Source organism: Heloderma suspectum, chromosome 11 (genome assembly GCF_057233095.1).
Source record: "Heloderma suspectum isolate Gila_16-S chromosome 11, 16-S_ref, whole genome shotgun sequence".
NCBI lineage: Eukaryota > Metazoa > Chordata > Lepidosauria > Squamata > Helodermatidae > Heloderma > Heloderma suspectum.
Window position 1 is genome coordinate 33845655 of NC_139468.1, and position 13115 is coordinate 33858769.

The 13115-nt window shown below is 41.6% G+C and overlaps 1 protein-coding gene across 13 annotated transcripts in view; it reads right to left on the reverse strand.

Annotated features, from left to right (window-relative positions):
* Positions 1-13115, reverse strand: part of PGPEP1L (pyroglutamyl-peptidase I like) — a 28139-nt gene that overhangs the window by 6067 nt on the left and 8957 nt on the right. For 6 of the 13 annotated variants that reach the window (XR_014785408.1, XM_084817417.1, XM_084817414.1 and 3 more), the window contains 3 exons: positions 9065-9117; positions 6508-6624; positions 5299-5528 (listed from right to left, as the gene is read on the reverse strand). Coding sequence is in view for 11 of the 13 variants with exons in the window: in XM_084817417.1 (XP_084673543.1) it covers positions 5299-5528; positions 6508-6624; positions 9065-9117 (400 nt within the window). In the remaining 2 variants the exon portion in view is untranslated. Of the gene's footprint in view, positions 1-1050; positions 1251-5298; positions 5529-6507; positions 7031-9064; positions 9118-10164; positions 10385-13115 lie in introns of those variants that run through there. The other 7 variants (XM_084817410.1, XM_084817409.1, XM_084817408.1 and 4 more) reach the window with 6 other exon arrangements.

A 13115-nucleotide genomic window follows, 5' to 3' on the forward strand; every position in this document is an offset into this window, starting at 1 on the left:
GTTTTGTTGCCTTTTTGAGAATCATTTTTCTGTTTTCTAAACCAGTGAGGTTTGAGAAGAAAGGACTGGCCAGAGATCTTCTACCTCTGGGACAAAAAAAGTTAAAACAAAAAAACCACAAAAACTAGAAAGTGCTATGGAACTGAATGCATTTGCAAACACAACATTTTCCAAGTTACCTTGTTTAAAATATAAAGTTTTTTTAAAAAATAAAAAATAGTAATACCATGGCCAATTTATTACATAAAGACTTGCTGTGTATAAATTATTCCTAAAGAAATTCCTGTGTTTATATTAAAATGAATCAGTAGATGATGAAAAAAAATTCAAAATGTTTTTGTATATTCTGTTGTAAGAATTTATTCCTGTTGCGATATACTCTGGATTCTTTACATTATGAAAAAAGAACCTTTGTCTATTTTGAATGGCTGAAGCTAAGGCTCCTTTAGTTTCTCTTACTCTGCTTTTTTCTAGTAGTTACAGTACTACATGATTAAGTTAAATAAAAAGGATTCTGTATGCATTTGTGCCTAGTGTGTTGCTGTTTATTCAGTATAGTACTTCTAAGTTACACTGGGGTCAGAATATTAACAAGTTCCTATATTTTTCCAGGGGGGTTCTTGTCTTGTTTTTGGACCATTCTTTGTTTATCGCAGATCCTTTTGTTAAGGCAATGTGTTAAAATTTTCCCATCAAAACTAGTGTTGCAGAAACGCTTGCTTTATAAAAAGTTTTTGTTTCCATATGCAGTTGCGTGTATATACACATGCACACTCTATCTATCACACACAGAGGTATATTTAAATGCTTGTTCCCCACCTGCCAAAACTACCTCTAGTATCCATTGTGGTTACAAGGCCCCAATGTACACATCAAGCTCCTTTGCTCTAGTGTGTTTTTCCATTCCGTCCCTCAGTGCATGCAGAACTACACAGTACATCAGACACATTTTGTGCAGCAAACTACAATGGGTTGCAGTGTTTTTTAGGTTTGCTGCAGATGTAAACCTAAGGTTTGATGCAGAAGTAGTAATGTTTCCATGGAGTTTGGACAAAAATGAACATGTAACACTTTTATTTTTTTACAGATTTTTCTATTTGCATTGCTTTAACATCTCTAAGATAACTGTTTGCAGTGCTGTTCCTAGAAATTCTGCTGTCACCCACTTGGATAGCGGAGGCACGTGGATAAACACTGCTCTTCCATTACCATAGTAAAGTGAAATGTAATAGGTATAATCGCAGATGTACCTACAATGTGGGAAAAAGGTATATTTAAGGCATAATTATATAACTACCTGCTAGCTCCATCTTGATATTAATGATTTGCTTGAATACATTGTGTCAAAAGTAATAAGGTTGCCAAAAGCTTAAAAGCATCTCAGTACATCGGATAACTTCAGAATATTTACATTCTTGTGATTATTTTACACAGGGAAATTATGTAGGCAAAATAGTTTCATAATCCTAGTCCCAATTCAATTATGTCGTAATTCATGGGAACTCTGCTTCTCCTTCATTTTAATGGGAGGATGCAAAGCTAAACATGCATTGTGCATGCAAATCTGCTCCCACCACTGACATTGCTGGAGCAGCCTGTAGAAGCAGGAACTTGGTGAGCATCAGTGCATGTCTGGATCAAAGCACTACCTTGAGATCTGCCAGATACATCAAATAAAATTTGTAGATAATGGTTGGGATCCCAAGAACTATCTTAATGATGCCCAAGAACTTGCATGCCCTGAAGAAATTGTCTATGCCTCAATTTCAGGAGTGGTTTGTATTGCAGCTTCTGTTGGGGGCGTTCTGCTTCCACGGAGATAGAATTCCAAAGTCTTGGGTGCACAGAATGGCCCAAGTCACATGTAACACTTAACCATGGTTGTGTCACAAGAATGAACCACAGTGAGCCCCTGGCTCACATGCTTCCTCCTTCCCGCATGGGCATGAGGAGGTCAGAAATGTTCACAGTAAAACTTTCAGAACGTGTTGCACCACACCAGAGGGGGACTGGGAAAACATCTCGCCACAGTATTGTTTGCTTTTGTATAACTTTAGAGATGTCATTGATCTTAACTAAATATTACAGTACAACCTCAGTTGTCTTTGAGGCATCAAACACGTTCAGCTAATCTGAAGGTCAAAGAATGGAAGTTCTTTGTAGTCTCTGTGACTCATATGGATTGTGAACCTGTGCAGAATAGTCATTCGGCACATTCTAGAGCTAAATAGAGTTTCAAGCAGGAGCCCTGCCCACCTCCTCTGCGCACACTTGGGGCATGGGTCCTGCCTGCCTCTCAGTTTCTTGTGTCCAACTAACAGCAATTGGAAGGTTCTCTCACCTTAACAGCAAAACAACCCCCCCACACACATAAAAATCATACTATTCCCTCCTCAGGTGCTAAACATAGTTCTTTTCTCTCCCCCTTTTTCTTACTTTCCAAACTTCTCTGAGGGTTCTTTTTCTCCATTGCCCCTTTGGGGTGCACGGCCTCCAAGCCTTTCCTCAAAAATTGTACCCACTGTGGTGGAAGGATACCATTGGCTGATGGACACTCTAACTGCCTTCTCTGCCTTGGGTACTCCTGTACCACCTGCCGGGCCTTTGTAAAGCAGTTCAGGAGAAACAATTGCACACCTCCATGGCCTTTTGTGGGAACAAGCTGTCAAGGCAGTAGATTCCACTGCACTGAACTGGCCTCTGCATACTCCCTCAGCTTCCATTTGCAAGAAACCGCCTCTGGTTCTTAGCTTCTTCAAGCACATAACGTAAGGGAAAGCACTTCAGGGCAACCATCACCAGTATCGGGAGTACCGGGCCTTGCAGTACTGGCAGTTTCAGCTGTCCCCTTGGACCAGCAGCTCGAAACTAGCCCTTCGGTACCAATGGTTGAGACCAAACAGGTCAAGCAGACCAAGTCCTGAAACAAACGCTTCACTAATCCCCGGGCTTCTGGACTGAAAAACAAAGAAGATGGCTCACAGGATAGAGTCCAACATCGAACCCGAACCTATACCGGCTCCAAATCAGCCACCTCAGCGCAGACAGCACCTCAAACTAAATCTTAGGGAAACGACAACTCCCATGGGACCACAACTCCCCAGACAATATCCAGTGCACCGGTTCTGTATCAGAAGGTGAATCCAGGGAACACTTCTTGTCAGAACTGTACTATCACCTATGCCAAGACTGTTCTCGAAGGAAGTACAGATCCCCTCAGTACCAACAAACCTCACTGGCGTCCTTGGCCTCTTTGGGAGGTTTTCTTCATCAATACGATACACTGTGGGAGAGCCATAGATGCCCCCGCTTCTACAGGTCTTCTCATTATTTGAGGATCATTCACCACCAAAACAGCATAATTATGAATAGAGGATTAGAGATTACCTGCGTTATCATCCCCATCACCAACATTCTCATACCCCTCACTGTCTAGGGTGATATAAGGCAACCTGTAACTGTGCAACACCTCACGTGGTGTGTAAACCAACTGACACTCAATTACAGAACCTACTGTGGTACCAAGCTTTATGAGTTTGCAGCTTGCTCTCCATCCTGCTCTTCTGGGCACCTTTATTCAGGACATAGTCCTGAAAAAACCATGGAGCCACTGGCCGCTACTCAGTCACTGCCAGCAGTACAACTTACAGAACCAATGCTGGCCTCTAACACATAAACACTAACAACAACTCTTCGGCACAGGATAACTATTGCTTGCACACATCAATTTCTGTCCAGGCGGACGCCACCATAGGGGATCAAAATCCTCTCTCTCTATTGAATGACATCGTGACATATCAGAACAAATCCACAAAATGGCAGAATCCCTTGGACTAGAGATTAAAGTCTCCCCCTGTAGTCTACCAAGTATATTGGACTTTCTTCTTTCTTTGAAATCTAGAGGTTTAGCTCTGTCTTCTTTCAAAGTTTACTTAGCAGCCATATCAGCTAATCATGACTACACCCAGACTGCTCCCTCCCTCCCTCCCTCCCTTCCTTCCTTCCTTCCTTCCTTCCTTCCTTCCAAAGGTTGTCTCACAATTCCATCTAACTCAGGATATCATACTACCAACTTTCCTTCCTCAATCTACCCTCCCTGATGGAGGTCAAACTTCATTCCCTAGGTGTCAGAAGGGCACTTTCATTCTATGTCCATAGAACACCATCTTTTAGGAAATCTACCCATTTATTCATCTGCCGCTTGGGACCCAAGAAGGGTGACATGTAGTGATGGACACCAACTTGGGTGGCTTTAAAAGGTGGTTAGACAAGTTCCTGGAGAAGTCTATCAATAGCTACTAGCCTTGATTGGTGTGTGCTACCTCCAGTACCAGAGGCAATATGCCTATGTACTCCAGTTGCTGGGGAATATGGGCGCAAAGATGCTGTTGCACTCATGTCCTGCTTCTGGTTTCCTGGTCAGCAGCTGGTTGGCCACTATGTGAACAGAATGCTGGACTAGATGGATCCTTGGTTTGATCCAGCATGGTTCTTATGTTCTTATGACCTGGTGTCATCTTAATGCTTTGCCAAGTGGGTGGTTTCAGCCATACATCTTGCCTATCAACTGGCATACTTACCGGCCCCTCTACAAATACGGGGCCACACAACTAGAGCCATAACATCCTCTGCCACTTTCCTCAGACGTATTTTGCTTCCACAGCTGTGTAGTGCAGCAATCTGGGCTCAGCCCTCTACCTTTATCAAACATAACCGCCTAGATACCAGAGCTCACACCAGTGTGGCTTTCTGCAGAGTGCTCTTTTCTGTCATGACATCTCCCTCCTCCAGGAAATCTCTTGCTTTTCAGTCACCCATATATCAGAGTCATAGAGACCACAAAGAAGCAGGATAGGTTGCTCTAACTGTGCTTTGAGTGGTCATCTACGAACTCGCAACCCATGTTCCTCCCTGCTTCGATGCCTCACCTTTATTCCTCTGCTGTGGCAGACTTGGAACTGAGAGGCAGGCAAGAACCACCCCTGGAGCACGTGCAGAGGAAGTGGACGAGTCTCCCACCTAAAACTCTGTTTAGCTCTAGAATGTTCCAAATGACTTCTGCACAAGCACATAACCCATAGAACCACAGTTACAGGTAAGCAAACTGTCCTTCAACTTACAGTTTAGATAACGTAGATAATATTAAGTCTTTCAGCCCATCTAATCAGAAAATAAAGCTTTCTCAGACCTTTCCAACTTTTGAGAACATTTTGTTGTGTCTTCCTTCAGAGAAAATTTCCTGACTTGTATTACATCTCTCACAATTGACATGGCTTCTCATTAAAAAAAAAAAAATACCTTCCTGCATCCCTGGAAAAAATGACATCCATCCCTTCCACCTGAATGTTTTTCCAGACTTTCTTCATACTGATTGTAGATTCGATTCTTTCCGGGCCCTCTAAGAGACAACAGCCACCTTCTGGACAAAACCCACAAACATCCATTTCTTTATAGCCTTTGTTCTTCCCACACTGCTCCAGAATTATGGTTGCTTTTGAGGCAGAAGCCAGCCCAACATGAATCATAAGCTGTAGGATAACCCATAAGAGAGGTATCAAAAAATAAGTGACTATCTGGCTTAAATTTTTTTGTCTAATGTGTCTGTGCCCCACTGTCATGTGAAACAGGAGCTTCCCAGTAAGGAACCTAATCTAAAAAAAAGTTCCACTGTGAGGGCTTTTGTGTATCTAGACACATCAGTGAACTTTCTGAAGCTCTGTGTACAAGATCTTTTAAGCAAGTACAGCTTCCAAGACCTCTTTGCACATTGCTAATCACCCACAGTGAATACTCTGATTTGTTAATCTCAGCATACAATTGCTCACGTTAAAACTAAGCAAAACGCAAATTTGCAAATATTCAACACATACTTTTAAGACTCCCTTTCCAAGATCCTCTTGCCATGGGTGCATAAGAACAAGAGTTGATATTTCCACCACTGTTGTTTTTTCAAGTTTTATAAAAATCTTCCTGCTCCTCCCTCTAATTCAGAATAATTTATTTCAATTAAATGTGTTGATTTTAAATGCACACATTTTGAAATGCTATGCTTATATGATATGAGGTTATTCTAGGTTTCCTCAGTTGTGGGAGATAGAGAGGTATGGGCTGGAAAGGAATGGGAGTCCATTTCTTGTTTGCAGTCCCATTAAGTTCTTACGTACACCGGGAAACCTAGGGGCGGCGGGTGGGGGGGATGTATGCTTTAGAATGAACAAGATATTTTCTAATGCAAAGATATCCGCACTCTTAATGTTAACCCATCAATTCCATTTGATAACTTAGAATTCTTCCTCTTATGAATTCCAGCAATGGGGACATAGAAGGAAAACAATATACCCTTATAGCAGATTCCAAGTAGGTAAACTGCCCAGGCCTTATAGTTATCCAAGAATTTCACCAGCTTTTATTCTTGAACATAAGTATAGTGTACACCTTTAAACTTTTTCCTCTGGTTCAGTGTAGCTTAATTCCAAATAAAACCCTATAGTTTGTTTTGTCACTTACTTGGGGCTGAAAGCTTGACCATGCTTTACAGATAATCTCTTTTGCTTTTTGGTAAGCCACTGGCAATTCGATGATGTGTAGGTCTATATCATTACCAAGGCCAAGTTTGGAGAGCTCCTGTGGTGGGCAGCAGGGAGAATTAAAATATTGGACTTGTTTCAGAGGAAGCTTGCAGAATTTGGCACAGATGGTAATATAGCAAATGACTTTGTATCCCAACTTTTCATAAACCCTAGTTCTTAGAACTGCTGGACCAGATTGCAGAGGAAGGAGTTGGTTCATGTGACCATTAAGGACTAGTGATGACTGTTGACTAAACCATGTTTGTATAATTTATTTTTATTAATTGTATTTGTACCCCACCTTTCTACGAAAAAATGCATTCAAAGCAGCTTGAGTACGTACATTATTTCCAATGAGATGAGAGTTCAAAACTTTGCAAACCTGTATTTTGAGAGAAACCTATACCACCAGCCTTACCCAGTACACTTACCACCAAAGCCACTTTATTGAGCTAGATAAAACAGGGACATGGCCTTTGTGTATGATTAAGCTACAACTATTTTGCCTTCCTCTTCTCCAGCATCTGCCTTTCCTCTTTTTTTCAGCTACTGAAACTAGTGTCAAGCTCTGAACAACTCTTGCCTAGAGTACTCACTGTTTGGATGATTAAATATGCATCTCAGAATGTGCTCCCCAAGATTGGTCCTTGTTTAGAAGGATCTGGTGATTTTGCAAGCTGGAAGTTCCCAAACTTTCACAGAACAGGTGCTTAGTGCACAGACTAAGATTTCCCTGATACTGGTGTGTGAATGGGACAAACTTATGCTTGAAGGTTGGCTTCCTGAGTAAACTGTTACAATTTCCTTGTCAGCGGAAACATTGATTAGCTGTGCTCAATAAACTGTTTGACACAAACAAGCAAACAACTCTTGCAAGTGAAGTAAACACATTAGGAGAATACAGCCAGCTGTGTTTTTCCTGTGGCATGAATGGTCTTGGAAAGGCTATTGCATCATCTAGCATAAGAATGCAGTGTTGTGTGTCCATTTTTTTTCAAAAGGACAATCCATGCCAGTTTACAATTAGCATTTTATTTTCTCACACACATTTTATTTTCTGTGTTTAGTGAGACACTCTTCTGTGACTGGTCAGGCAATGGTCAGATGACCAACTATAACCTCCCCACACCCTTCCATTCAGGAGACCAGAGCCAAGAATAATGGATAGCAAAATAACCACTGTTCGGCTGTCCATGCTGAGCTGAATTCATCTTATAGTGAGAACAAGAGTGGATAATATCTGACCAGAAGAGAATGTATTCTACACTTACTGAAATCATGAGGCAGTAGGTAACCCACATTACTAAAACAACTTATCCCAGCTTTATAGGTGTGCTAGGTTAATTGATTAACAATAGCTTCACTTATCTTGTAATTTCTGTTGCTCCTATATAAGTTATATTATCCTGGATGAAATAAAGTGCTTAGTTTATTGGAAGTTAGAGCAGCCTAAAGCAAAAACTAATGCAATAAAAGGTGTTTTGTTCTGTTTTTTTCCTAGAATTTTGTCAGGCTCCTGCAGTGTCAGAAAATTATGTAACATGAGCTAAAAGAGTCAACAAGTAAACATACCAAAGTCCTGCAGTACACTAAAACCCCTTTCCTTTTTGTTTTCCTACCATAGTTGCAAAACTAAAATACTTCGCCTATAACTGAAGATGAGAATCCTTGTTGCAAGGGGATGGAGAGTTAACCAGTGGTTTATTCTGGCTAGAAGAACCAATTCAGTAGGGTCAAATCTCTCAAGAATACAATTTTACCCTCCTCCCTTTTTTGACAGTGGTGATGTTCAAATTTCGCCCGGGCAACCGGTTTGTCAATTATACACAGTGACACTTCGTACAAGCAGTATAGCATCTGTGCCTAATAAGATCCATGTTTTGTATAATTTTGTGTTAGGGAGAATCCTGTACAAGCATTAAGAATGTATCTAGTTTGTAAAGAAAGGAGAGAGCAAAAAGGAATCTATCTTGTTTCAAATTTCTTTTCTGTTCTCAGTATCCTTCCCTTTCCTGTCCTGAACACCAACTTCTTAGGAGTATTTATTTCTCCCATTACTTAACTAGTAAGTTAAATAATTTATTGCAGTCAATAGACCAGAATTAAAAGCACTTGGAAACATATTTACGAAACAAAATATAACATCAACTCAAACCAACAACTCTACAAAACAGAACCCCTAAGGTAGCTCTCTGAAACACAGGAGTTAGTAGGCAATTTTGTGAGACTAACAACTGTACAATGAGAAGGTTTACTGGCAAGTTGGGTTCTCAAGGGTGGGGAATGTTATCCATCACGATTTTGTACTACATCTTAAAATACATTTAAGTCTTGAATAACTATGCATGCACCTCTGCAACGTACCTATCATCTCCTAGTAATTATCCGTATGTATAATTATAGAACTCTGAACTGCTTGTTTAATACTTGATTAAATTTTAACCTTCCCACCCAAGCAGTCCTCTTTTAGATGTCAGTATAAAGAGCTTCCTTACCTTTGTTGCTTCCCAGCTGGAGTTAACAAGATGCTGCCGGAAGGGACCAAAGCCTGGATCCAAATAAAATGTATGATTACATTGACAGCCTCTTAAAACTCTTGAGTTCTTGATTCATATTGCCTTGGAATTTGCTCAAGGGGCTATTTTTTTATTGAAAGTTTTCCCTCCTCTACTCCCCAAAATTGCATTAGAATTAAAGTTGCAATATTTAATTTCAAGGAAGCAAGATGTAGTAATGAGGGACTTCACTTTCCCCAATATTTGTTGGGAGACAAATTCTGCAAAACATGGCCCCTCCAAGAAATTCCTGACTTGTGTTGTGAATAACTTCCTCTAACAGAAAGTGGAGGAAGGAACTTGAGGATCAGCTATCCTTGACTTGATCCTAACAGGGATGACTTAGTGGATAAAAGTTACGGGGAACTCTGGGAGAAAGTGACCATGTTATACATGGTTCTAAAGGAAGCAAAAGCCAAGTGTAGCCAAACACGTACCCTGGATTTTAGGAAAGCCAGTTTTAACAAACTCAGAACAATAAGTAAGGTCCCATGGCAAGTGACTCTAATGAGAAAAGTCCAAGATGGGTAGGAATTTTTTAAAAAGGAAATTCTAAAGGCGCAATTACAAACAATTCCAACAAGAAAAAAAAGGCAGAAGACAACAGAAGAAGCCAATGTGGCTTCACAAAAAGCTTAGAGATGACCTGAAAACAAAAAAGGACACATATAGGAAGTGGGAGGAAGGACAAGCTACAAAGGAAGAGTGCAGGCAGGTAGCACAGAATTGCAGGGACAACATCACGAAGGCTAAAGCTGAGAACGAGCTGAGGTTAGGGAGGGATGCTAAAAGCAACAAAAAGGCTTTCTTCAGCTACGTGCATAGTAAAAGACAGAGGAAAGAAATGGTGGTTCAACCATTAAATAAGGATGGCAAAATGATAACAGATGACAAAGAGAAGGCAGAGATGCTCAGTTCCTACTTCAGCTCAGTCTTCTCCCGAAAGAGGATCTATGAGCCTCCTGGCAATGGGGAAGTACAGACTGAAGGGGCAGGATTGCAGCATGAGATTGATAGGCATATTGTTAAGGAACACCTACTTTGAATGAGTTCAAATCTCCAGGGCCAGATGAACTGCATCCTAGAGTAATAAAGGAACTGGCAGAAGAACTCTCAGAACCGCTGTCTATACTCTTTGAGAAATCATGGAGGACAGGTGAAGTGCCAGATGACTGGAGGAGGGCCAATGTTGTCCCTATCTTCAAAAAGGAGGAACCGGGGAACTGCAGACCAGTCAGTCTGACAACCTCTGGGAAAATTCTGGAGCAGATTATAAAGCGATCAGTATGTAAGCACCTTGAAAACAATGCAGTGATTACTCGAAGCCAACATGAATTTGTCAACAACAAATCCTGCCAGACTAATCTGATCTCAATTTTTTGATCAGGTAACCTTCCTTGTGGACTGTTGGAATGCTGTGGACATATATACCTCGACTTCAGCAAAGCTTTCGACAAAGTGCCCCATGATATCCTGATTAGCAAACTAACTAAAAGGTGGCTAGATGAAACAACTATCGGGTGGATCCACAGTTGGCTACAGAATCGGACTCAAAAAGTGCTTATCAATGGGATCTTCTCATACTGGGGAGAGGTAATGAGTGGGGTACCGCAGGGCTCAGTCCTGGGCCCAGTGCTCTTCAACATTTTTATTAATGACCTGGAGGAGGATGTGCAGGGAATGCTTATAAAATTAGCAGATTTCACAAATTGGGCAGGATAGCTAATACCCTGGAAGACAGAAACAAAATTCGAAATGATCTTGATAGACTGGAGCGCTGGGCAGAAAACAACAGAATGAAATTTAATAGGAATAAATGTCAAGTTCTGCACCTAGGAAAAAGAAACCAAATGAACAATTACAAGATGGGAGATACTTGGCTCAACAATACTACAAGCGAGAAGGATCTTGGAATTGTTGTCGATCACAAGCTGAATATGAGCCAACAATGTGATGTGGCTGCAAAAAAGACAAATGCTAATTTGGGCTGCATTAATAGAAGCATAGCTTCCAAATCCCAGGAAGTACTAGTTCCCCTCTACTCAGCACTGGTTAGGCCTCATCTTGAGTACTGTATCCAGTTCGGGGCAACTCAATTTAAGAAGGATGCAGACAAACGAGAGGGTTCAGAGGAGGGCAATGAAGATGATCAGGGGACTGGAAACAAAGCCCTACAAGGAGAGACTGAAAGAATTGGGCATGTTTAGCTTTGAGAAGAGAAGACTGAGGGTAGATACAATAGTACTCTTTGAGTACTTGAAAGGTTGTCACGAAGAGGAAGGCCAGGAACTCTTCCCGATCATCCCAGAGTGCAGGACACAGAATAATGGGCTCAAGTCACAGGAAGCCAGATTCCAGCTGAACATCAGGAGAAACTTCCTGACTGTTAAAGCAATACGACAATGGAACCAATGACCTAGGGAGGTGGTGGACTCTCGCACCCTGGAGGCATTCAAGATGAGGCTGGACATCTGTCAGGGATGCTCTGACTTGGATTCCTGCATTGAGCAGGGGGTTGGACTCAATGGTCTTATAGGCCCCTTCCAATTTTTGTGAACTGTCCAGACAGCTTCGGCTATTGGGCGGTGTAGAAATGAAATAAATAAATACTATTCTCTGATTCTACGATTCTAATTGACTAAATTGTTAGATTGATTTTAAATACTTTAAATCAACAAAAAGGTCCCCTCAAATAATTAGGCAGCAGGTTTTTTAAAATACGATTTCTTAATACAAGTACTTATAAAAACTGCATATGGCAAGCACCATCTTAAGAGGCATTGCCACTTATCTTTCTCTAGGACGGGATAGGAAATCTGTGGCCCTCCAGATGTTGTTTGACCACAACCTCTGTCATCCCTGACCATTGGCCATGCTGGCTGGGACTGATGGGAGGTGGAGATCACCATCTGGAAGGCTACAGTTTCCCCATCCCTAGTCTAGAAGAAAAGCCTTTTCTAAGAATGACTTTTCTGGTAGGACACATGCATGTCACCTAAGGACAGCATATGCTACTTGCTTCAGAACTGTAACTTTTACTCATACATGAACTTAGTCTAACCAATTTAAAATCTTGTTAATGAGGTGATAGCCCTGACAAAATCACTAACAGTTTATTCTGCCTTCCTACATTATGCACCCTTCCAGATTCCTTTATCAGTGAGAGAGAATCATAGAGTTGGAAGATATCTCAAAGATCATCTAGTTCAACCTCCTGCCAATGCAGGAAATTGACTCGTACAGCATCCTTTATTGAGGCTGGTCGGCTATGTGCTTCAAAAACTCTACTGAAGGGGAGGGCCACCACCTTCCAAAGCAGCCTCCACTATTGAACAGCTCCTTCAGGAAGTTCTTAATGTTTAGTCTAAATCCTTTTTCTTGTAATTTGAACCTGTTGGTTTGGGTCCTACTCTCTGGAGCAGCAGAAAACAAATTTGCTCCATTTATGTGACAGCCCTTCGGATATTTGAAGATGGCTAGCATATCACCTCTTAATGGTCTCGTCTCCAAGCTAAACATACCCAGCTCCTTCACCTACATTCCAGTTTGTCGATTCCTCCTCCTCAAACTGTGTTGACCAGAACTGGACACAGTACTCCAGGTGAGGTTTGACCTAAACGGTATAGAGTGGTAACTCAGATAATCAGCTGCCCAGCCCAGTGTGGAGAGCCATCTGTCTCAGGAGTGGAGCACAACTGGAAGGGGGCCACCTCTTGCCTGTAGTGCTCCACATGCTCGTGGGGAGCCCAGTGCTAAATCAACCTTTACCACTTGCAGGAGAGAGGGTCATCAATGTATCTTGTTAAACAGAGTAATTTTTAATGTGTTCCATCCTTTCCTTGGGGTGGTGTGCGTGGGGCTATTGCATTCTAGCTAGTCAACAGTTCCATCAGGTAACAGCTGAGAGTGAGAAACAGACTAAAGCCCACTCAGTGAGTTCCATGGTTGAGCAAGTGTTTGAAGCCAGGTCTCCCCAATCCATGTCCAACAC